At 36.9% G+C, this 26578-nt stretch overlaps 1 protein-coding gene across 2 annotated transcripts in view; it reads right to left on the bottom strand.

Annotated features, from left to right (window-relative positions):
• Positions 1-26578, bottom strand: part of ROCK1 (Rho associated coiled-coil containing protein kinase 1) — a 156710-nt gene that overhangs the window by 12682 nt on the left and 117450 nt on the right. For both annotated transcript variants that reach the window (XM_015121598.3, NM_001261134.1), the window contains 9 exon segments: positions 25649-25809; positions 22763-22947; positions 21196-21265; positions 18355-18449; positions 9051-9216; positions 7807-7900; positions 7468-7556; positions 6135-6323; positions 5301-5460 (listed from right to left, as the gene is read on the bottom strand). In XM_015121598.3, the coding sequence (XP_014977084.1) occupies positions 5301-5460; positions 6135-6323; positions 7468-7556; positions 7807-7900; positions 9051-9216; positions 18355-18449; positions 21196-21265; positions 22763-22947; positions 25649-25809 (1209 nt within the window).

Genomic DNA, 26578 nt, shown 5'->3' with positions numbered 1-26578 from the left:
CTGGTTTTAAAGTGTAGTTTGGAAAACATTAAGATGAACATTAGTGAGAATGAAAAGTAGTCTTAATATCTGATAATACAAAGTTGTTTAGTATCAGTAATTCCTCACCAAAAACAAACATATAAAAGCCTTTGAAATCTTGACATTTACACAAAATTTTGTATGCCGAAATACTCTACACTTTCACATTATTTCTTTGTGACAATAAATGTCAAAAATGCTTATGCCTTCTGTCTCTAGATGTGGGTTAACCTGCCAGTTTTCTTTAATATATCTTCAATAAGTTGTTATATGGTATGGCTTTATCTGTCATTTCAGTGTTCCTTAGAAATTTTATATACCAAAGGAATTTTATGAGTCAAATAAGCCAGAATTCTACAGTTGCTCATATTTAAATTAAATGAAGAGGCCCAGGGAGAAAATAAATTAAATGAAGAAATCTGGAATGAAAATAAAGGTGTCAAGAATATGTGAAGGTTTTTGTCAATTTACAATAAAGTCATGGGAGAAAATTTTAGTTTTTCCATCTGGTGAATTCCCTCAGAGAAGCAACTGAACTAAGCTCAATAATAACAGATAAAAATAAAAAAAATACTAGCTTCTCCTCTGTTTTCTTTCCTCACTCCTACCATAGTTGCAAGATAATATACTTACCAGTTTTTAAAATATATAAAGACCTCCTCTAAATCGGGACTACCTGTGACTTCAGTGGTGACCTGGAGGTATAATGCTGTAAATTCCATCTTTTATATCACAAGCACAGAAAACAGCTTCTCCAGATAACTAAATGAAACTCCCACCGAGAGAACCTCTAAGTCTGGATTATCATTAATAATATTCTACATATGTACAAAAACAACTTGGCTCCAAATTTTATACAATATATTTGTAGAGCAATTTTAAATTATACGAAGTTAGATGTATATTACTACAGTATCAGCGATTTCTTTACCCTAATAAGAGATACTCTAACTATATCTACATCAATACTCGATACAGCCAATTTAAACATCAGAACTAACTTCTGAAGACAACCTAATTTATTTAGCTATACCACAAACATACTGCTTAAGAAACAGGGCTTGCACTGGGAGTTATACCTGATGTAAATGACGAGTTGATGGGTGCTGACGAGTTGATGGGTGCAGCACGCCAACATGGCACAAGTATACATATGTAACAAACCTGCACGTTATGCACATGTACCCTAGAACTTAAAGTATAATAATAAAAAATAAATAAAAATAAAAGAAAAAAAAGAAAAAAAATGTGACTATAATAAAAATCAGTCCAAAAACTCTAAAAAAAAAGAAAAAAAAAAAAAAAAAGAGTTCTATGAACAGCCTTGGAGTGAGTTCCAAAATGTATTTTAAGTGAAAATAGTAAATTGCAAAAAAGTACCTATATTATTTAGTAATCTACTTTTAATTAGTCAATTATTAATAAACTAACAAGCAAATAAATGAATACATAAATACAAAAAAAAAGAAACAGGGCTAGAGAACCATTTCAAAATATTTTAATTAAATTCAAAAGTGATATAAAAAAGAAAATTAAATCAACACTCAACAAGCCAGATACACCAACTTCAAATCACTGTAGATTTGGGCAAAGTCAGAAACCTTCATAGATTCAAATATTGGGAAACACACCAAGCGATCCACCATTTTCAGGTTTAAGTTACATAACCTAAGGTCAAGCTGGATGGAAAAGGGTATGATACAAATAATCCATAAGAGATCATGAATATTACTGGAGTATCAATACAAGTTTTCCTAATGCCTCATCTATTTCTACATTCTCTTCAGATGTCTAGGTTAACAGCTCCAAAAGAAGGAAAGAGAAACAATGAAGAAAAGAAACAGTTATCACATAAAAGTTTTTGTCATCTAAGCAACAGGCATCCATAACCCTAAGGGTAATCTTTATGTTTACATTGTGTGGTAGTTCATAACCTGCTACAGAACCAAAGAGAGGATAAAGACATAAAAGAATTAAGAGAATGAAGGTGACTTCAAGAACTTCAAAGAGTTATAAGTCAGAGAAGGAGTAACATTTTTTTTTTTTTTTTTTGAGACGGAGTCTTGCTCTGTAGCCCGGGCTGGAGTGCAGTGGCCGGATCTCAGCTCACTGCAAGCTCCGCCTCCCGGGTTTGCGCCATTCTCCTGCCTCAGCCTCCTGAGTAGCTGGGACTACAGGCGCCCGCCACCTCGCCCGGCTAGTTTTTTGTATTTTTAGTAGAGACGGGGTTTCACCGTGTTAGCCAGGATGGTCTCGATCTCCTGACCTCGTGATCCGCCCGTCTCGGCCTCCCAAAGTGCTGGGATTACAGGCTTGAGCCACCGCGCCCGGCCAGGAGTAACATTTTTTAATAAGGTTTTTAGAATTGGGAATTTCAGAGGGGAGATTTAAGATTTAAGCCAGTTAATAACAAAATGGCCACTGAGGATTCATAGAGGCTGTGCTCTAGATGTACAAGATAATTAAATTATAATCTTTATATTGAATGATGAAATCTAAGAGAATAAAAGTTGCAGTGTCAGTTCATCCATCCAACTACTTAAAAAAAAATTGAAAAACGTGACCCATATTTCAAAAAGCCATAATTTTAACTGTGGAGTAAACTTAATCTATTCAAAGTTCTCTCCTTTTTAGTATGTATATTCATTTATTAATTTTGTAAACTGAAGTAAAAATTAATCATTAGCCATTACCTTCAAGACATTTTTTAGACACTAGAATGATATGTAACTATCTAATATTAAGAATGAACATCAACATTCTTTAACAATTCTTCCTAGATATGACTGCAAAACCTTAACTTTATTTGCCAGGGACCATTTTTGAGCATCTAGTAAATGGTGGATTTAATACAGATTTTCAATTTACTAGCAAAATATCTGACCCACAGAGAGGTAAATAATATTGACAAAGATTATCCATTAATTTCTACTTCCAATATGAAAGTCAAGGTTCAGCACTGTTGAGATTTTATAAAGTCTCAAACTTAAGAACACAGTAATAGGAAAAGAGATATTAACTGGCCTCATTTTCTAGCAAGGGAAAATGGCCACCAATACTCCCTGCCCCACTTGGTTTGGACTTTGATAACCTTAAAAACAAAATTCCTGAAAGTACACTAATATTCTAAGAAATATACTCAAAATAGAGCTAGTAGAAACATTTAAAAATCTCTTTGCTCAATAAGTCAATTTATTAGGTCAGGATTCTGAAATCTAAATGGATTCCCAGCCTAAGTCTGCCAATGAAGCCAGCTGATGGCACTATGAGCTTAGCCTTTCTGAACCAGCCACGATGGTGGGTAAAATTCATCACTTTCCTCATTAGCAGTCCCACCAGCTCATCTTTCAACTCAAATCTTTTAACTAGCATTCACCAATAATGTATCCATTTCTGACATATTTCACTCAATACTAAGAAAACTAAGGTACATATAAGGCATTATACATAGTTAAAGAGAAATGGGTGGAATAAAAATAAAATTGGTCAGAATTTTGAATTGACATTAAATAGAGTAAGGTCGGCCAGGCAGGTGGCTCATGCCTGTAATCTCAGCACTTTGGAAGGCCAAGGCAGGTGGATAGCTTGAGCTCAGGAGTTCAAAACCAGCCTGGGCAATATGGTGAAATCCCATCTCCACAAAAAGTTAAAAAAATGAGCTGGGTGTGGTGATGCGCACCTGTAGTCCCAGCTACTCAGGAGGCTGGGGTGGGAGGATCGCTTGAGCCCAGGAGGCAGAGGTTACAGTGAATCAAGATCGCACCACTGCACTCTAGTCTGGGTGACAGAGTGAGACTGTTTCATACATACATACATACGTACATATATACATATATACATACATACATACATACATAACCCCTATACTAAATAACTCCAGAAGTATCTCAGGGTAAATGAAGTGGGAATCTAACCTACAAATTCAGTTCAACAATTGAAAGAATGTAGCCAAACACTTCTAAAAGTTGTATTCTTAGTGATGATTAAGTCTAACTTCAGAAAGATGTTCAACTACTAAAGCTAGAGGTTCTTATTAAATCCAAAGCGATTCTCCAATAATGAATCATGTGTACCTGCAAGTTTCTCAAGAGGTAGGCAGTTTCAGAGAGCCAAAAATAGGTAAAAAGAGGAGTTCCTTGACCACTAAAATAAGAAATATTTCTTCACTGCCTTTCCATTCCCAGATACCTGATTTTGACCTAGCAAAGCCACACAAGAATGAGGCCAGGGATCACATGGCATACAGAGAGGAGCTGAATTCATTTCCCACTTTGAGTCCCACTTTCTTGACCAAGAAAGATACTATAAAGTTTTCTGAGTGACTCATCTAGTTCCTTATATCAAAGTCACAATAACAAGTAATATCTGTTAAAATAGAATCCCTATAATATCAAACATGCTGCTTCATAAATATCTTCCTATTTATGGATTATTCAGAAAATACACTAATTAAAATCTATTTTCAAGTTTATGACCATATATACAAAACTTCCAAGACTCTGAACTAAGACTCTGTGTATATGTAAATGCATGTTTTAATAATGATAACCTATTCATTTTACTTCTAAACTGAACTTATAGTATACGTATTTCTCATCTCTGTAAAGTACATAAATGTACTGTAGTTTACATGACGATTAAGCCAAGAATGAAGTTGTGTTTATTTTTAAATTGATTCTCCACTGGGAAAAAGAAGACACAGAAAAAAGTCTGAAATCTTAGCCACTCATTCCTGCCTTTATTTGACACCCCTGGCCTCTTACTGCACTGCCCAACCCCTTTTATCTATTTCTCCAAACTTAAAACTTAACAAAGTCTGATTGAAGTTGATCACTACTCCACTAGATAGGCTTCTATACATAGCTGCTGTGATTCTGATGATAAAGTACAGTTCCTAGTTTTAGCACAAGAATACAGAAAATGTTAAAGATCTATTACTGACAAAAATGTACAACTTTTAAAAAATAGCGAGATGTGTAGTAGCAGCTTTGACTCTCACTGTGGACTTAGGCTGCTCAAAATAGGTTCATAAACCTCTTATGGTTTTTATTCAGGTAAAGCTTCTTAGGTCTATTTAAATAGCCTAAGATTGCTTACAACTGCTGTACTCCATAAAATACACCAAGTGTATAATCATCAGGCCTTGGCTATCAGAAATAAGAATTCCTTCTTAGGAATCCATGGATAGAACGACAAGGAGGTAGAAACCCAAATGAAAGAAATATACACTAATTTCCATGACATTTATACATGTTTGAATGATACAGAATTATTCTTACCTGGGAGGTTTCCATCAGTTTCATCAGCACTAGGAAAACTAGCAACACTTGTAGAATCCGAGAGGTCCAAAAGTTTAGCACGCAATTGCTCAATATCACTCTCTTTGCTGGCCAACTGCATCTGAAGCTCATTCCTATGTGCACATTCTTCTACCAGTTGCTAATTTTGAAAAGTATCAAGATAATATATAATCAAGCTAAAACAATTTCCAACATTATTAATTGAAATATAATAAAGTAATTTAAATTGCTAATACTAAAAATGTACAGTAAACTTCATGAATGTTTGCTACCACAGATTTTGATACACTACAGAAATGTCAAGTTCTCAGTAATACATTGCTCGGACAAATTCCTTTTCTACTTGCCTTAAAAAGAGTTTTTGTTTTTGTTTTCAAACATAAGCCATCAAAAAAAAAAGTTACAATAGAAAATGCTTTTCTGGCTCCAAATGAAGTAGCTTTAAAGGTACAGAAAACTTCAGAAAACCATAATTGATGGAGCTAAAAAGCTTAGATCTAAGTGCCTGAGACCAGGTTCTCAATTTTGTTCTATTAACAAGCCAAGAGGTATCAAAAAATTAAGCTTGTTATTTTGATTTCAAAAAAGTGAGTCTTGACTAGAGAAAATAAATAAGCTACAATACTTCAAAACCTCTACCCCAATTACAGTTAACATTAAAACAGCCATATCCCAATTACAGTCTGAAACCAAACAGGCGGAACCCTTGATTGTTCCCAATCTAAACAAGATAAACAGATAACAAGTATATACAGAAATAATTTAAGAAAATAATCCTTCACACTCGTGTCCATACACACACACAAACCTTACCGCTTGCATGTCATTCAGCTCCTTCTGATGTTTCACTACCATCTGGTTGAATTTCTCTCTTTCTTGGTTGAGTTCCAGTTGTAGCTTTCGATTTTCCTTTTCTTTCTTTCTCAAATCTTGTGTATTAGCTTTCTTTCTATCAATTTTAAAATCTTTTCGATTCATTATTTCTGCCAACTTGTTAACAGCCTATTAAAATATTAATAAAGATAAATAGTGTAGTCATCCAATTTAATACTAAAATGTATTTTTTTCTTCAAAATAAGGAAGCAGGACTTTTTGTGTGTATGAAAATTCAGACAACTTAATGACGGTTGAGACATGATAACTGGTAGCACAAGTAACTAACACTGATTTATCACACTACTCAAATGTAAGAACCAGGAGCCTTTCCTTGGTTAACTTTACAACCCAGTACTGAATCAAGAGTATGTTAATCCTACTCTGATGTTGGGTACTAGCAAATAAAGCTTCTATGCCTTGGCCACATACTCTTATCTTCTACAACTGTACAATATTACTAGGTAAGTTAGCTTTCTTAACTGAAATCCTATTCTTTTTTTTATTTTTGAGACCGAGTCTTGCTCTGTCACCCAGGCTGGCATGCAGTGGCATGATCTTTACTCACTGCAACCTCTGCCTCCTGGGTTCAAGCAATTCTCGTGCCTCAGCTGCCTGAGTAGCTGGTATTACTGGAGCGCACCACCATGCCCGGCTAATTTTTGTATTTTTAGTAGAGACTGGGGTTTCGCCATGTCAGCCAGGCTGCTCTCGAACTCCTGGCCTTAAGTGATCTGCTGGCCTCAGCCTCCTAAAGTGCTGGGATTACAGGCATGAGCCACCACGCCTGGCCTGAAAATCCTATTTCACAAGTAAGTTTTTTATAGTTAGCAGGGAGAGAATTTACGTTATTTGGCCAGGCGCGGTGGCTCAAGCCTGTAATCCCAGCACTTTGGGAGGCCGAGACGGGCGGATCACAAGGTCAGGAGATCGAGACCATCCTGGCTAACACGGCGAAACCCCGTCTCTACTAAAAACACAAAAAATTAGCCGGGCGAGGTGGCGGCGCCTGTGGTCCCAGCTACTCGGGAGGCTGAGGCAGGAGAATGGCGGGAACCCGGGAGGCGGAGCTTGCAGTGAGCTGAGATCTGGCCACTGCACTCCAGCCTGGGCGACAGAGCGAGACTCCGTCTCAAAAAAAAAAAAAAGAATTTACGTTATTTGTTCTGATGAAAAGTTTGAACCTTATAATCCTTGGTTTTAGGAAAAAGTGCATAAAGAGCAACGATTAACTCAAAAATGAACATGTGGAAAAGATTGAAAGCATGTATACCTGTGTTTTAAGGGTTCGCTCAGTGTTGATATTCTTTTCAAAGGCAGCCTTAAGATTACTGATCTCCTCCTCCTTCTCCAATTTATATTCTGTCAACAAATTATATTAAATGTTATTGTATGGTATTAATTTCTGCATCTCAAACTAACAATGTCCTTAATTATTCAAATGAGTATACACTACATATTAACTTTCAGTAACTTCATTAAGATAATTCTTAAGGCTACAGAAGTTACTTAATATATGAAAACAGGTATCTTAGAAACCTAACACAACATAGGTAAAGGTAAATCACTGAATTTGATTTAACATGATAATTTAAAAAAAAATTCTACATACCTTCCTCTGCCTTCTTCATTTTCTCTGTTAGCTCTTCGTTCTCTCTTCTTAATATTTCCATATCTTTGGTTAGCATGCTGTTTGTTTCTTCAAGCTGAACAAAGCACACAAAAGTTTAAGCTCCAGCCTCTTTGCTATTCTCATATTTCAGGCAATAACCTTTAAATACACTGCTAGATAAAGAAAAGTCAGACACTGCTCAACTACAGCAAATGTCTGGTTTCCAGCTTAAAATATGTAGATATAATTACATCAAAAATATTTAAAAGTAGTTAACAGCTTCCAAAAATTATTTCAGTTTATGCATATAGATATATATATATGAACGAAAGGGGGGCATATGTAACGGCAAGATAACTAGATTGCAAACTAAGAAATGTGTATTTAGTTCCAGCTCTGCGATTAACCTAGTATGTGACCCTGAGCAAGTCATAATTTTTCTGGACTTCAGTATCTTTATCTGAATATTGATGATGCAAACAATAAAAACATTTATTTATAGATTACTTTTAGTAATGTATAATCATTACTATGTTATATGCTATATTAATCATTCTATGTCTACTCTCTTATTTAATCCTCGTAACAATCACGTGGAAGAGGTATTACTATTTCTATTTTACAGATGAGAAATCTGAGGCTTAGAGAAGTTAAAGCCAACTTTGCCAAGACCATATAACTTCTTAGAGGCAAAACTGGAACCCAGAGCGATTGATAGTGGCTTTGGAAGAAAAATCTAACTCCTCTTTTTAGTCCCATGATTCTATATAGACTATAGTATAAACTTCAGGAATAGGTAATTGTTTAGAGTATTGGTTTTCTTATAATGGATTTATATATTATCCCAAGAATTCCTCATTCCAAAATGGTTTCTCTTTATTTCATAGAATTCTGGCCCATAAAAAATCAGTTGCAATGTATTAAGAGAACAACAAATGAATTTAAGCTAAGCCATTTCTTCATATGAAATATAACTAATAAGATCTACAGCCAGAAAGAAAAACAGCCCAATATTGCATTGGTTCTGTACCTATACAAACAAAAGCCCAATATCTTGAACAAGAATTTCAATAATTAACAAATGTTTGGTATTATACAAACTATTTTATACCTGAGTACAGAATGACCACTATGTATAACATAGAAGTAAATACACTTGCACACACACTTACCCTAATACTTTAAGATGTGACCTACTGTGATTTAAATAAATTTTATATGACTTACTTGACTATCACACTTACCCGACTAACAGTGTGATCTTTATCTGTAATCTCTTGTCTATTTCTTGAAGCAGCTTTCTTGCTTTCTTGAGTCAATTCAAAATACTGTTCTTCCAGAAGGCCTCGAGCCAACTGCTCAGACTCAGCTTTTGTTTCTGCTAGATCCAACTGAGTAGCAAGAGTTTCTCTGCAACAATTTTTTAAGAGAAATTGATGTAAACAAACTCAGTTCATTCTTCCAACTTAATCATATTCTTAAAAACACAATTAACTTTAAATGATAAAAAGAATTATTTTATTGCTTAAAATAAATTTATTGCAAACTTTCTATAAAAGTAATGAATTTAACCTCTCACATGTTGAAAAATTATAAAAGAACTATTTAGTTTTCTATCTGATATTGTGCTTAACTAAAAAAGGTAATAAAGCAACAGCAAATAGTCTGTTCTTGAAAAGAAATTTCTTGTGGGTTTGGAATGGAAGGCAGCACGGCATAGTGGAAAAGTCATCGACTTGTAAATCAGCAGGCTAGACCCAGACCTTTATTTCTGTTTTGTCATTAACTAATTGAGTAGAGACACTCAATGTGCACAAAGTGCAAATCCCTTACAATTCCTGTAGTTCAGTTTCATCAAATCTGTAAAATGAGATGGTTAAACTAGTCACTTCCAGCTCCAAAATTCAATGAGATTATGAAAACTTCTAAGAGATTTGTAAATCACTACAAACTAATTTGAGAACACTCCCTGGAAATGATACTAAAACATTTCAGAATTGACATTCAGACCAAGATGAGGTAACTCCAGTTTGCCTACTCTTCTAGAAGAGCCTCTCTTGGATAAGCTCTCTTAGTCACTACTGTAGTCCCTGAACAGAGCAGGTGCTCAATAACTATGTTCTGAATGAGTAACGTCCACCTCCTATTTTCTATTGAGTATTACAATTCAAACTTTCTGCCTCAAGCCTCAAGAGGGACAGAGGGAGACATATAGTAAACACACACACACACGCACACACACACAGAAAATTCATTCATTCACTTAACAACTATTTGAAGGTTTATTAAGTACTACACTATGTTTACTATGCATCATGTTGTTCTAGGAATTAAGAGATACAGCAGCCTGGGCACAGTGGCTCATGCCTGTAATCCCAGCACTTTGGGAGGGTGAGGTGGGCGGATCATGAGGTCAGGAGTTCGAGACTAGTCTGGCCAACATAGTGAAACCTCATCTCTACTAAAAATACAAAAAAATTAGCCTGGTGTGGTGGTGTGTGCCTGTAATCCCAGCTACTCGGGAGGCTGAGGTGACAGTGCGAGACTCTGTCTCAAAAATAAATAAATAAATACAGCAGTAACAAAGTTCCTGCACTTAGGGAGCATGTATTAGTGGGGCCGTACAGGCAATTTAAAAAATGAACAAGTGCTCTATAGTAAGTCACAGAGAATAATACAAGATAAAATATGGAAAGTTACGAATGTGATCACTTTTATTACAGGGTGATCAAGGAGGCCTCTCTGCTAAGACGACATTAGAAGAAAAGTAGGGAGAAGAGAACAACAGATATTGTAAGGCTTTCCAAGGCATTACAAGGACTTTGACTTTTATTCTGGTACTCTGATGTTTTAGAAAGATCATTCTGGCTGCTGTATTAAGATCAGACAGTAGGGGGACAATGGCAGAAGTTGAGATACCAGTTAGCAGGCTACTGAAATAATCAAGATTGGAGATGATGGCAGTTTGGACCAGGTCAGTAAATGGAACAAGTAGTGAGAAGTGATTAGAGTCTATATATAATTTTTAGTGAACACTGGGAAAATTTGTTGGTGGATTGCATTTAAAGTGCAAGAAAAAAAGAAGAGTCTAGGATGACTCTAAATTTTTCACTTAAACACCTGGGAATAATAGAGTTGTTCAGGACTGAAATGAGGAAGATAGGGAGGAGCAGTTTGCACAGTGAGGGAATCAGGAATTTTTTCTGGACACTTTAAATGTGGGGTGCTTAACACTCAAGCAGAGATGTCAATGAGACAGCTGAATACATAAGTCTGGAATTCAAGGGAGAATGTACTTGGACTCTGACACCATTTAAAGCCACAAGGCTGGATGAGAACAAGCAGGGAGTAATCCCTTGAGCACTCCAAACTCTTAAGGGTCTCAGCAATTAGAAGGGAAAAAGGAACAAAGGAGGTTGAGAAAGAGTAGCCAGTTCAATAAGGAAAAAACAGCGTATGGTGTCACAGAAGTCAAAAGAAGACATTTTCTCAAGAGAGTAATCAACTAAGTCAAATGCTGCTATGAAATAAGGTGAGAACTGAGAAGTCACTATTAGGAAGATGCCACTGACCTTGAGAAGAGTTGTTTTGTTAGCATGATGAATGCAAAAGTATGACTACAGTGAGCTCGAGAGAGAATGGAAGAAGATGGGGGAAGGTACCTGATGTGTTACTTTTCAAGTAAGCTGGCTATAAAAAAAAGAAAAGTGGGATGGTAGCTACCATGTAGATAATGTAGTTAAAAGACGCAGTTTTGCTCTTGTTGCCCAGGCTGGAGTGCAATGGTGCAATCTTGGCTCACTGCAAACGCCACCTCCTAGGTTCAAACAATTCCCCTGCCTCAGTCTTCCGAGTAGCTGGGATTACAAGCATGCGCCACCATGCCCGGCTAATTTTGTATTTTTAGTACATATGAGGTTTCTCCATGTTGGTCAGGCTGGTCTTGAACTCCTGACCTCAGGGGATCTGCCCACCTTGGCCTCCCAAAGTGCTAGGATTATAGGCGTGAGCCACCATGCCCGGTGTAAGAGGGTTGTTTTTAAAGGAGATATCTAAATATGTTTACATAACAATGACAAGGACTACAGAAAGGTAAAAATTGATGTAGAAAAGATAAGAGAATTGTTAGAGTCATAATATTCTTTTTTTTTTTTTTTTTTTTTTGAGACTCAGTCTGTCACCCAGGCTGAAGTGCAATGGCGAGATCTCGCCACACTGCAACCTTCCCCTCCCAGGTTCAAGTGATTCTCCTGCCTCAGCATCCCAAGTAGCTGGGACTACGGGCATGTGCGACCACGTCTGGCTAATTTTTGAATTTTTAGTAGAGACGGGGTTTCACCACGTTAGCCAGGCTAGTAGCGAACTCTTAATCCAAGTGATCCGCCCGCCTGGGCCTCCCAAATTGCTGAGATTACGGGCATGAGCCACCAAACTCGGCCAAAGTCATACTCTTAAGTAGGCAGGAAGAGATGGGATTAGCTATTACATAAGAACTAATGCTCTTGTCCATTTACATCATCAGAAGGAAGGCAGGGTTTATAGGTACTATTCTCTACTTAGAAGCTGTTCTCACCAAGATAATGAGTAACCTTCAAAATAAATACAATGGACAATTTATGACTTTTTGGTGACCTTTCTGAATATTTGGCACTTTTTTTTTTTTGAGATGGAGTCTCACTCTTTCGCCCAGGCTGAAGTGCAGTGGCCTGATCTCGGCTCACTGCAAGCTCCGCCTCCCAGGTTTGCGCCATTCTCCTGCCTCAGCCTCCCAAGTAGCTGGGACTACAGGCGCCCGCCACCAGGCCCGGCTAATTTTTTGTATTTTTAGTAGAGACAGGGTTTCTCCATGTTAGCCAGGATGGTCTCGATCTCCTGACCTTGTGATCTGCCCCCCTCAGCCTTCCAAAGTGCTGGGATTACAGGCATGAGCCACCACACCCAGCAATATTTGGCACTTTTAATCACTTTCTCTTTCTTGAAATACTCTCCTCCCCCAGCTTTTGTGATACTCTACTCTGATGTAGACAAGTTAGTAGCTACGGTGGTGAAAGAGAATAGATGTTCTCTTCTGATTTTTAGGAAGCAAGGCCATTAGCTAAGTACAAGAATAAGGAAAAGGTGGCGATCTGAGTAGAGACGAGATGTGAAATACTTTTCTTAGGAGAGTAGTAGAGTTAGTACTTTAGGAAAAGAAAGGAAATGCTGCCAATGCCAAATCTAAGAATACTGGGAGTGGTTCTGCCAGCTATTATAATACAGGGCTTCAGGTTCACGACATGTTCTTATCTGGAGTTTCTGCTTTGTGTTAAGTTCAGATAAAAGTATCTGGGTTATACTTTAAAACACCAGAAAACCTATTTAACCCAGAATATATTTCTCTCCATAATGAAAGACTGTCTTTACTAATATTTAAAGTCAATCTCTCACCCTTATTCTCCTATCTCTTAAAAGAATTCAATCATCAATCATTCCATATTCTTCTGGATTATAAGATTATAAAGAGTGGCTTTGTTCTTGTTCACAAGTGTATTTCAAATGCCTAGAAAATTCTCTGGCCCACAGAGTGCACTCAAAAATTTTATTTGAATGAAGAGATGTGGGGCTGCTCCTACTCTGATTTCCTTCCCATAGTCCATTTAAATATGCTCAAGTTTACGCTACTGTTAGGAAGCGCTCTCCTTCACATTCTCCTCTAGCTACTGCTACTTCTTCTTGCCATAACAGCCAAGTCTCCTGAATTTTTTAATTTAACAAATATTTGCTGAGCATCACAATGCTGCCGTTACAATTGTAGGTGCTAGACATACAGCAATGAATTGGACCTAAGAATGAAACATCTGAAAATTCCTTCTGCCATAGTGCTTTGTTTCTAGTGGAAAAACAAAAACAATAAATACGCCAAGTAAGAAAATTATATATTAGGAGGGAATAAGTGCTACAGAGAAAAATAAAATAGGGAAGGATGTATGAACTGGGCACCAAGGTAGTGGGGTGGGGATGTATGCAATTTAAAAAGCATATTCAGGGAAGGCCTTCTCAAATGATGTGGACCTGGAGAGGGCCAAGGAGCAAGTCATGTAGATACTTGGAGGAAACTGTTCCAGGAAGACAGAAGAGCAATGTACATACCTGGAGGTAGGAGAGTGACTAATTGGTGTGTTGAATAGAAAGAAGGCTAATCAGGCTGTTAGGTATACTCTGTCTCTTGTTCTACCCTTTCCATTCAGTCTCAATCTACTTTAATATCTATTCTCGTCTCTATTTAGAAGCTGTTCTCACCAAGATAATGAATAACTTTCAATGTAAGTACAATGGACAATTTATGACTGTTTTTCTTGACCTTTCTGGATATGTGACACTTTTTAAAGTTTAATTTTTATTTATTTATATTTTTGAGACAGAGTCTCACCCTGTTGCCCAGGCTGGAGTGCAGTGGCGCCATCTAGGCTCCCCGCAAACTCCACCTCCCAGGTTCACGCCATTCTCCTGCCTCAGCCGCCCGAGTAGCTGGGACTACAGGCACCCGCCACCATGCCCGGCTAATTTTTTTGTGTTTTTAGTAGAGACGGGGTTTCACCATGTTAACCAGGATGGTCTCAATCTTCTGACACCGTGATCTGCCTGCCTTGGCCTTCCAAAGTGCTGGGATTACAGATGTGAGCCACCGTGCCCAGCCAATATGTGGCACTTTTCATCACTTTCTCTTTTTTGAAATATTCTCTTAGTCCAGCTTTTGTGACACCCTGCTCTGATTTTCTCTTATACTGTTGGTAGGTTCTTAGTTTCCCTTCCTCTGCCCATTCCTTAAAAGTCTAGGAGCTAGTAGTCTTTCCTCAGCCCTTATGTCTTCTGATCCTACACTATGGGTTACAACTTGCTACCTGGGAGGACCAAATGAGTCCACAACAGTGCCCCCCACTTCCCTCCAGACACACACACACAAACACACACCTAAAATAGTTTTGGGTCAATCTTTTACATAAAAATTCAGATTCTTGGTTTCTCTTGAAAAACCAGAAGATCTTGACATACTGGGCCAGTGTTATCATGTGGTAATAAATGGCTGGAACTGAGGAGGTGAGATCTTCAGTTTGTTATAATCCTTACAACTTACGCAATGAATATATCTGCACTTAGACCCCACTAATTACAGCCTAATTATACCAATGGCATCACAGGCTCATGAGTTTATAAACTCTGAGATACATAATCACCTTAACAGATCTCTATATTAGTGGTTTCTATATGCAAAGACTATCAAATCAGCTTCAAGTTCTTATCTTTTATCTGCATTCTAAATAAATAAACCCAAATACCGTGGTATCCGTTTCTGTCTGGACATCCCATAGGCACCTCAAACTCAACAGGCCTGAAATTGAAATAATCTTCTCTCCCCTCGTCTCACAATTTTGGCATCCCTTAGCTCAGGGACCAGCACTACCATCAACTCAACAGCCCTGGTCAGAAACTTGAGAGTCAGCCTGAAAATTTTCCTAACATTTACCCCTATGCCTCCAAATCTACAAATCCTACTTCTTTTACTTCCTACTTCGTTTTATGCACCTGCCTCTTACGGCCAACTTCCACTATAATTTTACATCTAAGTTTTTCCAGTGGTTCTATAACTGGGCTCCCTGTATCTATGCAGCTTTCTCTTACTTCAATTCTTTCTCCACTCCTTAGAGTGAGTTTTCTAAAATACTTGTCAGTCACTAGCTTAGAATTTTCATTTATTCATTCAGTATTTCTTGAATACTTACTCTAAAAGTCCCTGATTGAAGTGCTGGGAATAAATAGACAACAATGGAAGAAACAAAAGTCCCTACTTTTCAATATTTTAAACTCTTCAGCATGATACACAAGGTCCTTTGTAATCTGACTCAGTTTTATCTCTCCAGCCTTATCTGTCACGAACTAACCATTTGCTGTTCCTCAAATCACAGATTGGCTTCTGCCTATACTGTCCCTTGTTCCCCACATCCCATTCCCTGGCTAATTCTACTTTCCCTCAGTTGTGATCTCTGTTGGGAAATGTTCTCGGAATCCCACATGGTAAGGTGAGATATCCTTTGGCACAGCCACTGTACCTTGATTATATCTCTCCTAACTCGATTCTGAAGCACTTGAAGAATCGTAACTTAATAATAATTGGATAGCTGCATAAAGCACAGTAATTATAGCACAATAGTGGTGATCCATATATTTGTCTTAAATAGATGAACAGATGAAAAAAGGAAAATATATCAACTCTGAAACAATATAGTATGGAGTGAATATTTGGCACTTTTAATTACTTTCTCTTTCTGTTCCTCAGATCACAGATTGGTTTCTGCCTATACTATGCCCTTCACAGTGAATGCATACATCTGGGATTGCATATTGCACTGTGAATACCATACAAATGGTAGAGTAGGTAACAGACCAGACTCTACAGTATGACTGTATCAGAGAATAACCAGGAAATGCAGCTTTGTGTCTACCTTAGCTTTCAGTTAACTAGGTTATCTAACTATGATACTTGGCCACCAAATTAGTATGTTGATACCTGCTGTGATGCTAAAATTTATAGTAATTTACAGATCGGCAACAAACTATTGTCAATTCTGGACCTCAAATATTTTAATCAACTTAATCAACTCGATTAAGGCAACTTAATTGCAAAAAGATGCAATTATACTTAATTTATAATCAAGTCAACAAAGCTCAACAACGAAAAGTCTAAGTTTATTTATAAAACTAGTAAAAATAAAGGTTATGTATTCCAACAACAAAAAAAATGAAGAATGATAAAAGTGAGTATCTCCAGTTTGCAACACCTAATGTATTAAGGATCTAACGTTGAGTACCGCAGTGGTTAACAACAGAAACAGGGAAACCAGAAAGTACAAGGTTATATATTAATTAGTCTTCTTTCTCCTAAAAATCAGATTTGAATCTGATTAAGCTTCCAAATCAGAAATGTCCAATAAAACTTTCTAGGATGTCAGAAATGTTCTGTATCTGTACTATCTATTATAATATGGTAGACACTAACCGCATGTGACTACTGAGCACCTGAAATACGACTAGTACATCTGAGGAACTAAGTTTTAATTTTACGTAACTGAATTTAAATTTAAGTAACTATATGTGGCTACTGGCCACCACATTGGGCAGAGGAGCTCTAGATATAACTACTGACTTCCAGGAAACATAAGGGAAATGGGGAATGTTCAACCAACTACAGAAATTGAATCAATAAAATTGCAACTGAGGGAACCTCTACAGGACAAAAAATTCCAGTTTCTTCGACAAATTCGTATCAGGATGGTGATTACTCTTGAGATGGGGAGGAAAGAAGGCATAATTAGGAGGTGGGATATAGTGGGCTTCTGAAGTGGATAGCAAGGTTCTCTTTCATGGATGATGATGTTATGATGACATTTGTCATAATTCATAAAAACTATTAGTTTTGCTGTTTTCTGTAATTGTTTGTTTCAACAACAAACAGTCTTTCAAAGGTGATTAAATGTAAAGAGAATATAACAGTGTTGGAAAACTAGTTCTAGTGTATGTTCTGACATTACCTAGCTATGAGATACTCCCCATGAGTTAGTATCTTGTTGGACCTATCAGCTGAATTCTAAAATGAAGCTGTTACACTTGAAATAGCTTTATAAGGTTTTCTCCTTTTAAGACCCTAAACATACACATGTAATGAAAATTAACCTGCATAATAATACTTTATTATTATTATTTTTAGAGATGGGATCTCATTATGTTGCCCAGGTTGGTCTTGGGCAACTCCTGGGCTCAAGTGATCCTCTCACCTCAGCCTCCCAAAATGCTGGTATTACAGGCGTGAGCCACCATGCCCGGCCATAACTTGCATAGTAATCCTAAGAAGACCTTAAGTACCTTTATCTAACTTAAAATAATGATTTGCAAAAACAGCATGATTTATATATAAATAGATCTTTTAAAATTGAGATACTAGCCCAGGCGTGGTGGCTCATGCCTGTAATCCCAGCACTTTGGGAGGCCGAGGTGGGCGGAACACGAGGTCACGAATTTGAGTTTGAGACCAACCTGACCAACATGGTTAAAACCCTGTCTCTACTAAAAATACAAAAATTAGCCGAGCGTAGTGGTGCACGCCTGCAATCTCAGCTACTCAGGAGGCTGAGGCAGGAGAATCGCTTGAACTCAGGAGGCGGAAGCTGCAGTGAGCCGAGATCACGCCACTGCAGTCCAGCCTGGGTGACAGAGCAAGACTCTGTCTCAAATAAAAATAAATTAAAAAAATAAAAATTGAGATACCCCTGAAAACAACTGTCAAACAACTTTTTGTCAGTTTAATGGATCTCTGCAATTGCTACAGTGTTGATTTATAGCATTGTTTTTTCACCATAAAGGCAAATTTAGCCTAATCTGATTTGTTCTGAATTAGCCCAATAAATTGTGTTCTATACCATTCCCACCAGAATAATGGCACATCTATTCACTATTTTAAAACTTAAGAATGCCTGTTGCAGTACTAATTCTTGTTCTAAAGCAAAATGGACATACTTTTCATTTTGTAGTTCCTGTATTTTCTTTAAATTTTCTCTGTTTTTTTCTTCAATTTCTTCTTTAAGTTCCTTTACCTGGGTTTTATAAAGTGTCTGCAAAACAAGTGACAAGAAGAAGTACATGTTTATGCTGGGTTAACAACAATTTGGCAGTTTCTTATAAATTTAAAAAATTAACATATGATCCAACAATTCCTCTCAAGTATTTACCCATGACAAATGCAAATATATATCAACACCTAGTCTTATACATGAATTTTCCTTATGGTTTTATTTATAACAACTCCAAAGTGGAAATGAACCAGATATCCATCAATACATGGGTTAAAAAAAAAAAACTGGTTAATTCATATTACTTAGCAATAAAAAGGAATTAACTACTGATACAACACGTAAAACTAAGAAATCTAAAAAATACGCTGAGTGAAAGAAACCACGTGTCAAAAAGCATATACTGTGTGACTCCATGTATATTAAATTCTAGAACAGGTGAAAATAATCAATAATGACAGAAAACAATCAGTCATTGTCTGTGTATAGAGGTGGTTGGGAAAAATGTAGAGTGAAGGGCCACAAGGGAACTTTTTGCAGTGAAAAAAAATATTCCACATATTGATTGTGGCTGTGGTCACACAGTTGTATATATTTGTCAAAACTTACTAACCAGTACACTTAAAATGGGTATATTATATAGAAATTATAGCTTAATGGCCGGGTGTGGTGGCTCACGCCTGTAATCCCAGCACTTTGGGAGGCCGAGGCGGGCAGATCATGAGGTCAGGAGATTGAGACCATCCTGGCTAACACAGTGAAACCCCGTTTCTACTAAAAATACAAAAAATTAGCTGGGCGTGGTGGCACGCTCCTGTAATCACAGCTCTTCGGGAGACTTGAACCCGGGAGCGGGAGGTTGCAGTGAGCCAAGATTGTGCCACTGCTCTCTAGCCTGGGTGAGAGTGAGACTCCATCTCAAAAAAAAAAAAAAAAAAAGACATTATAGCTTAATAAAGTGTATTATAGATTTGGGAAGACATTATAAAGAAATTTAACACACACTACTAATTTAAATGTTAGATCAATTCTTGACTAATGTTAGAAAAAAATCACTTCTGTTTTGGTGGGTGGGATGTACTGGGCAGTTGGGAGACAGGTAAAAAAATATCCACAAAAGGGCTGGGTGCAGTGGCTCACGCCTGTAATCCCAGCACTTTGGGAGGCCGAGGTGGGCGGATCACGGGGTCAGGAGATCGAGACCATCCTGGCTAACATGGTGAAACCTCGTGTCTACTAAAAATACAAAAATTAGCCAGGTGTGGTGGCGGGCACCTGTAGTCCCAGCTACTCGGGAGGCTGAGGTAGGAGAATGGTGTGAAACCAGGAGGCAGAGCTTGCAGTGAGCTGAGATTGCGCCTCTGCACTCTAGCCTGGGCGAGAGGGCAAGACTCTATCTCAAAAAAAAAAAAAAAAAAAGAAATGTCCACAAATAAGATTTATCAAGTATTCTGCTAACATATCTATAATATATGCTTATTTCAGAACAATCGTTCTTAAAAAATTCACTGAGCTTTTGCCAACTCCAGCGAAAAATATTTAACACATGAGACTCATTTTGTGTTAGTTGCTGAAGTTACAGAGTGAACTTCCAGTTCTGATATCTATTTCTTTTTAACTACCCTCTTCATTTTGAAAGAAAAAGAGAAGGGAAAAAAATAGCAAGGGCCAGCAAACAGCTGTGGAGAACTACTTTAACACTTACTTATTACATTAAGAAACAGCATTTTTCTAGGCAAAAAAATACATAAATGTCTATGGGAATGCAAATGAAAGAAGAATAAGGGCTTACTCTAGGTTAAGTATTTAGAATTCCTAAAATTAAGTAATCTATTTGGCCTTTGGGACTTAGATACTTATCTCTCTGACTTCAAATAATGAAATTCAAGTAAGTAAATCAATGAAGGGATAAAAAGAAAAATAATCTGATTTGAAAACCCAGAATAAAAACAAATCTTAAAAATTGGTTCATAACAGCTTATTGAATTGAATGCTGTTTAATCCAATGCCCACAAGCAATGCAATAAATCAGAACTGAGACAGGGTCAGGTTTTGTACTATTTTCTAGAAGCAAAATGAAGAATCCACAGGAACCACCGCAAGTCATTTGACATCCATGCAAACATCTGGAGGCACTGGATGATTGCTCTGTGGAAGCATATGGCAAGAAAGTGTATGGGATGCTACAGATCACTTTGCAGAAGTTAGCAGTAGATACTTTGAATAATTACATTTAGCAAATACCCAGGGCAAGAGTTTTCAATAATATTTAAAAGTTTTTCATTTTGTTTATGAGACAGAGTCTTGCTGTCGCCCAGGCTGGAGCACAGATGACCTCGGCTTACTATAATGTCCAACTACCAGGCTCAAGTGATTCTTCTGCCTCAGCCTCCTGAGTAGCTGGGACTACAGGTGCCTGCCACCACAACCAGCTAATTTTTGTATTTTTAGTAGAGATAGGGTTTCACCATGTTGGCCAGTCTGGTCTCGAACTCCTGATCTCAAGTGATCCACCCGCCTCGGCCTCCCAAAGTGCTGGAATGACAGGTGTGAGCCACCGCGCCTGGCCTGAAAAGTTTTTATGATTTAAAAACATACACCAATGATAGCCTAATATGCCAAGAAACAAATGGACAAACAAAAAGAAGAAAATCACAATGTTTATTAGAAGATGAAGAGTCATTTGAAAAATAATTTTAAAAAGAAAAAGTTCAAATAAAAGAATCTAATACCTTGTTGTAAGTCAGGTTTTGAAACAGCGCATATGTTAAAAATGATTCTCACTTACCGAGAAATACTGCTCAGCTTCAAGCTGATCTTGCAGCTCCCGCATCTGTCCTTCATTCCCTCTATACTGTCTTCAGATGAAAAGAAAAACAAGTGAACAAACGCTCCTACTTATACTAGACTTTATTTATTCTTAGTTTGTTAAAGTTGCTAATATAAAAAAGGTTTACTAAAACAATCTTTATTTTTAAAAAACATACTTCATTATTATTTTACTGATTAACGTGGTCAGGCCACACTGGTTCTATCTTGCTCCTTATAAAATGATGCTATACAAAAGTCGTGAGAGCCCTTTTCTACTGATGATCACTTTTTGGAGAATATTAATTGTGGATCTATCCAAAATGAAAAAATAAAATTGATACCATATCTTTGCTAAATTTTTACAGAGAAAAGCAGTAATAGGGAAGAAAATGTCTTGTACAGTAAGTAAAAAAAAAGGGGGGCATGAAAAATTTAGTAATAGTTCAGTGCTATATATCATAGTACTATATTTAATAAGTAATAATTCAGTATTACATACTAGACATTATGGCCAATTAAGCACAAAAAAGGGGCTGTGGAAATGAATCATCAGGTAAGAAGGGAAAGCAAGAACAACAAACTGACAAAGGAGGAACATAGACAGACAACTGCATGTATATAATATATACATAAACAAAACTCACAAAGGAGCAGGGTCCAAAAGATGGAAACACAACGTAACCCAAAGACACAGATTTTCAACAATTATTTACTGTCTACTATGAAAGTCTAGCAGCTAGGCTTGAAAATCTAGCTGCTAGACTTTTATAGTAGACAGTAATAGCTTTGTATTCTCAGTATCTAAAAAGGCATGTGGTTGACAGAAAGTCCACACCAATCTCTACTGAATGCTGAGTGAGAGTATTTTTGGAGGAAAAAAATATAAAACACATTTTTGTGAAAATGGTGGCCCTAAAAAAGGAAAAGAATTTCACCAATATAAACCCAATTTTATGAAAACTGAAAATTTAATCCAAGAATCACCTCTGTAAATGAAGCTAGCAAGTGATGATATAATAAAATAAATTCGGAGGAAATAAAAACACAGGACTTGGCATAAGATATATCCACTTTTGATATTAAACTTGTGATGCATATTCTTAGGCAAATTGTGAAAGCAATCCTGATATCTTGCTTGTTCTCCATTTCAAGTAAGCAGGCATATCACATCCCAAGAGTAACAGAAAAACAAAAAAGACATTTTTGCATTTTGAGATGAACCAAAGACACAAAACAAAACAGTGTGTCATGTCTAATTCTAGCCTCTGAACATCTCCTACAAGGCACTGTGATTTTTGTAATTCTAACCTGAAGAAATGTGATGACTTCTGTGGACATGAAAATCAGATGAGAAAACTGTGGTCTTTCCAAAGCCTGAACTCCCTTGAAAACTTTTGCAAGTAAATTCTTTTACTTCTAAATACTTTTTCGCAGTCTTTCACAAACTCTAAGTACATAATCTGTACATATGTAAAATATCAAACACACAAGTCAATGATGAGCACAAAAAAGAAAGAAATTACAATGTTATTTTAAAGACTTACTTCGTAAGCTGAGCTAACTCAAATTCTAATAATCTCTTTGCTTCCAATAAAGTATTTATTTCCTGTTTCATCTGCTTTTCTAAACCTTTTAAATTGTCTGCCTCAAATGCTTGAGTCTTCAATTCATTTTGTAACAACAGCCGCTTATTTGATTCCTGCTCCAGTAGCAGGGTTAGATTCTTAACCTATGAATGAGAAAAATAATTGGGATCTTAAATCTCTTAAATAATTTATTAGACATTATTTGAAAGAATACTAACCAAATCAAGTACATTATAATTCATGGTACTAGTAGAAAATATTAGTATTTTAAAGAGTCTTCATTGTTCCATGTGTTTATTATTGTAGATTTACTATAAAGTCAAATTAATTCTCAAATTTCAGACATGAGATGTTGTGGAGGGAAAAAAATTCTGGTTCCTTTCAGACCCAATCATCATGAAAATGTTGGAGTACAAGGTGATTATAAAACTCATTTCTGGGCCAGGCACAGTGGTTCACATCTGTCATCCCAGCACTTTGGGAGGCTGAGGCAGGTGGAGTGCTTGAACCCAGAGTTTGAGACCAGCCTGGTCAACATGGTGAAACCCTCGCTCTACAAAAAAATACAAAATTGGCCATGCATGGTGGTACACTCCTGTAGTCCCAGCTATGTGAGAGGATCACCTGAGCCTGGGAGGCAGAGGCTGCAGTGAGCCAAGATCATGCCATTGCACTCCAGCTTGAGTGACAGTGAGACTCCGTCTCAAAACAAAACAAAACAAAACAAAAAAACCATTTCTGGGGGAACATGTGAATGGAATACTTAAATTTACCTGTTTATGTGCTCTACTCTACAACCCTTGAAAGCTTAACAAAACAAACTGAACGTATATTTCATTCAACTCAACAAATATTTTTGAAGTGTTTATTAGGTGTTCGGACCAATGAACTCAAAATTCCTACAGTGGTTTACAATGGCCTTCATGATCTGTTCTAACTCTATTCCTATCATTGGCCATTCTCTACAATCCAATCATATTCTTCAGATCCTCAAATGCAAGAAATTCTCCCTCATCTCACAGTTCTTGTACACACTACTCCTTCTGTTTTATCCTCCTTCATTTATTCATTCTTCAGCTCTCAAATGTCATACTCTTAGCAAGGCCTTCTGTAATTCCCAAATGTGATTAGTAATACACCCCTATAGCATTCGGTACTTTCTTTTTAATTATTTGCAATGCTTGTAGTTACTATTTTTTTTTTTTTTGAGACTGAGTCTCACTCTGTATGTAGCCCAGGCTGGAGTGCAGTGGTGTGATCTTGGCTCACTGCAAGCTCCGCCTCCCGGGTTCACGCCATTCTCCTGCCTCAGCCTCCCGAGTAGCTGGGACTACAGGTGCCTGCCACCACGCCCGGCTAATTTTTTGTATTTTTAGTGGAGACGGGGTTTCACCATGTTATCCAGGGTGGTCTCGATCTCCTGACCTCATGATCCACCCACCTCGGCCTTCCAAAGTGCTGGGATTACAGGCGTGAGCCACTGCGCCTGGCCAGTAGTTACTATTTTAATATCTGTTTTTCCCTCCTGGCTGTAACTTCCAACAAAGTCAGGACCATACCTATATCTTACTCACTTCAGTAACCCCCAACTCCTAGCACAGAGCCAAATAGTAGGTAGTCAAAAATTATGTTTTTTAAATGACTGAATATTATCTTTCAAATTTTGTACATTCCTCCTGCATGCTAACTTTAATAGGTATCTCTAGTTTCTCTTCTTTCTAAACCATTCTATATACCACTACTAAATTGATTTTTCTAGAAGTGCTTTCACCGATAGCTCCCATGCAAGTTTTATTTTTTAGAGATAGGGTCTCACTCTCGGCTCACTGCAGCCTCAATCTCCTGAGGTGCAAGCAATCCTCCCACCTCAGCCTCCTGAGTAGCTGGAACTATAGGCATACGCCACCACACATAGCTGATTTTGGTATTTGAGATGGGGTTTCACCATGTTGCCTAGGCTGGTTTCAAACTCCTGGGCTCAAGCAATCTGCCGATCTGCCCACCTCAGCCTCCCAAAGTGCTGGGATTACAGGTGTAAGCCAATGTGTCTGGCCACCCATGCAAGTTTTAAAGAGTATTGATATTTTGGCCTCCAAATTTCTCCCATGACCACTCAACATGTCTTCTTCTTTTCTTCAAAAAGTTAAAAGTTCTATCAAGTTCCTTTTTATGCTTTACTTACCCATCTTCTTATCCACCCGGTACTCATTTTATTATCCATATCTTTACTGATAATATTCCCTCTAGCAAATAAAACTCTGACTCTAAAACTATTACCTTTTGAAGTCTTACTCAACCTTTAAAATCTAGGTAACATGTTATATCTTCTTGAGAAGGCTTTCCTACTTTCGGTCTTAGAAATAATTTCTAAAGTACATATAGTAACCACCAGGACATGTTGTCATTTTATCTTTTTATTAACTGCTTTATAAAATGTATACCCCATGCTATCAATCTAAGCCAGGAAAGACTACAGTTAAACACTTTTATTGAAATCTAAGAGCAATGCTTTCTTTGAGGATATAAGATGCATTATAATAAAGACTTTTTTTTTTCTTTAAAGCAGATGGTCAGTTTTTTCAGGGAAGAAACTATGACATTTCAATACAGTTGTACTGTCATAGTGGAAAATGGCATAGATTACACAGAGTGAATATTCAATAACTATTTGAAGAGGAAAATTCTAGGTGCTGGGGTAACCATATAGCAGTGAACATAGACCCATGTCAATCATTTCATTCAAATCTCCTTCACGGTGTTTAAATTATAGATAACTCTTCAGTCATAACTTATATAATCGTTTCTCTTTTAATAGATGAACAAAGTCAGTACTATTTTTCTTACTTCATCCTCCATCCTTTCTTTATTTCCAGTCAAATGTTCTAGTTTCTGCTGAGATTGCTTCAGATCAACGTCTAGCATGGAACACTGTTTCTCAATCTGAACAACCCGATTTTCAGCCTTCTCTCGAGCTTCTCTTTCCTCTTTCAGCTTTTTTTCCATCTCTGGGAAAGCAAAAAGTTACAAACATTTAAAGAAAGAGTACTTTAATACATTTCACTTTATATGGGCTGTAATTTGGTTTCAAACATCTCTATTGTTTTTATCCTGGGACTTGAATAGAGCTATTAATTATAGAAATTCTCATGTTATGTAAACTGTTTATATAGTAGAAATCTCTAAAGAAAAGGAGTTATAAAATATAATACAGCAATAAAATCTTCTAAACCCAGCTCTTGCCCAGTGATGAGAGATTAATCAGTACCACTTTCAGACTAGAAGGTGAAGAGTATAGCTAGAAAGAAAGTGAATCAACAAAGAAGAACAATGAAGGTACATCAAGTAAAAGCAGAAAAATAAGGCTGTGGTTATTAATTTATACCCTGCATTGTTCCAGAAAAGGTTCAGGAGGCTTAAGGCTATGGTAGGAACTCCAATTTATACAATTTAGATGAATAAGATTCCACAGTAGTATAATACCTCTTTTAATTATTACTGGAATATATTAGTCTACACTGAGGCTCCTTTTTTGAAATATAACTAAGCTTCTGAGAGGTTAACTTTTCCATGTTCACGCAACTAGTAAGTTGCCCCATCAGGATTCTAGTTTATTTGAAGTCTGCTTTCCCACTCTCGAAGACCACCCTCTAGGTGACAAAATATAAACTATTAAATAAATATAAATAAACTATTACTTATCTTTCCCCCCAAACCTACAACTTAGCTGCACCACTAAATTGTCACCTCTTAAGACCCTTCTGTTTAATCAAACAC

The sequence above is a fragment of the Macaca mulatta genome, chromosome 18 (genome assembly GCF_049350105.2).
Source record: "Macaca mulatta isolate MMU2019108-1 chromosome 18, T2T-MMU8v2.0, whole genome shotgun sequence".
NCBI classification, from domain to species: Eukaryota; Metazoa; Chordata; class Mammalia; order Primates; family Cercopithecidae; genus Macaca; species Macaca mulatta.
This window is presented reverse-complemented; position numbering and strand designations above follow the sequence as displayed.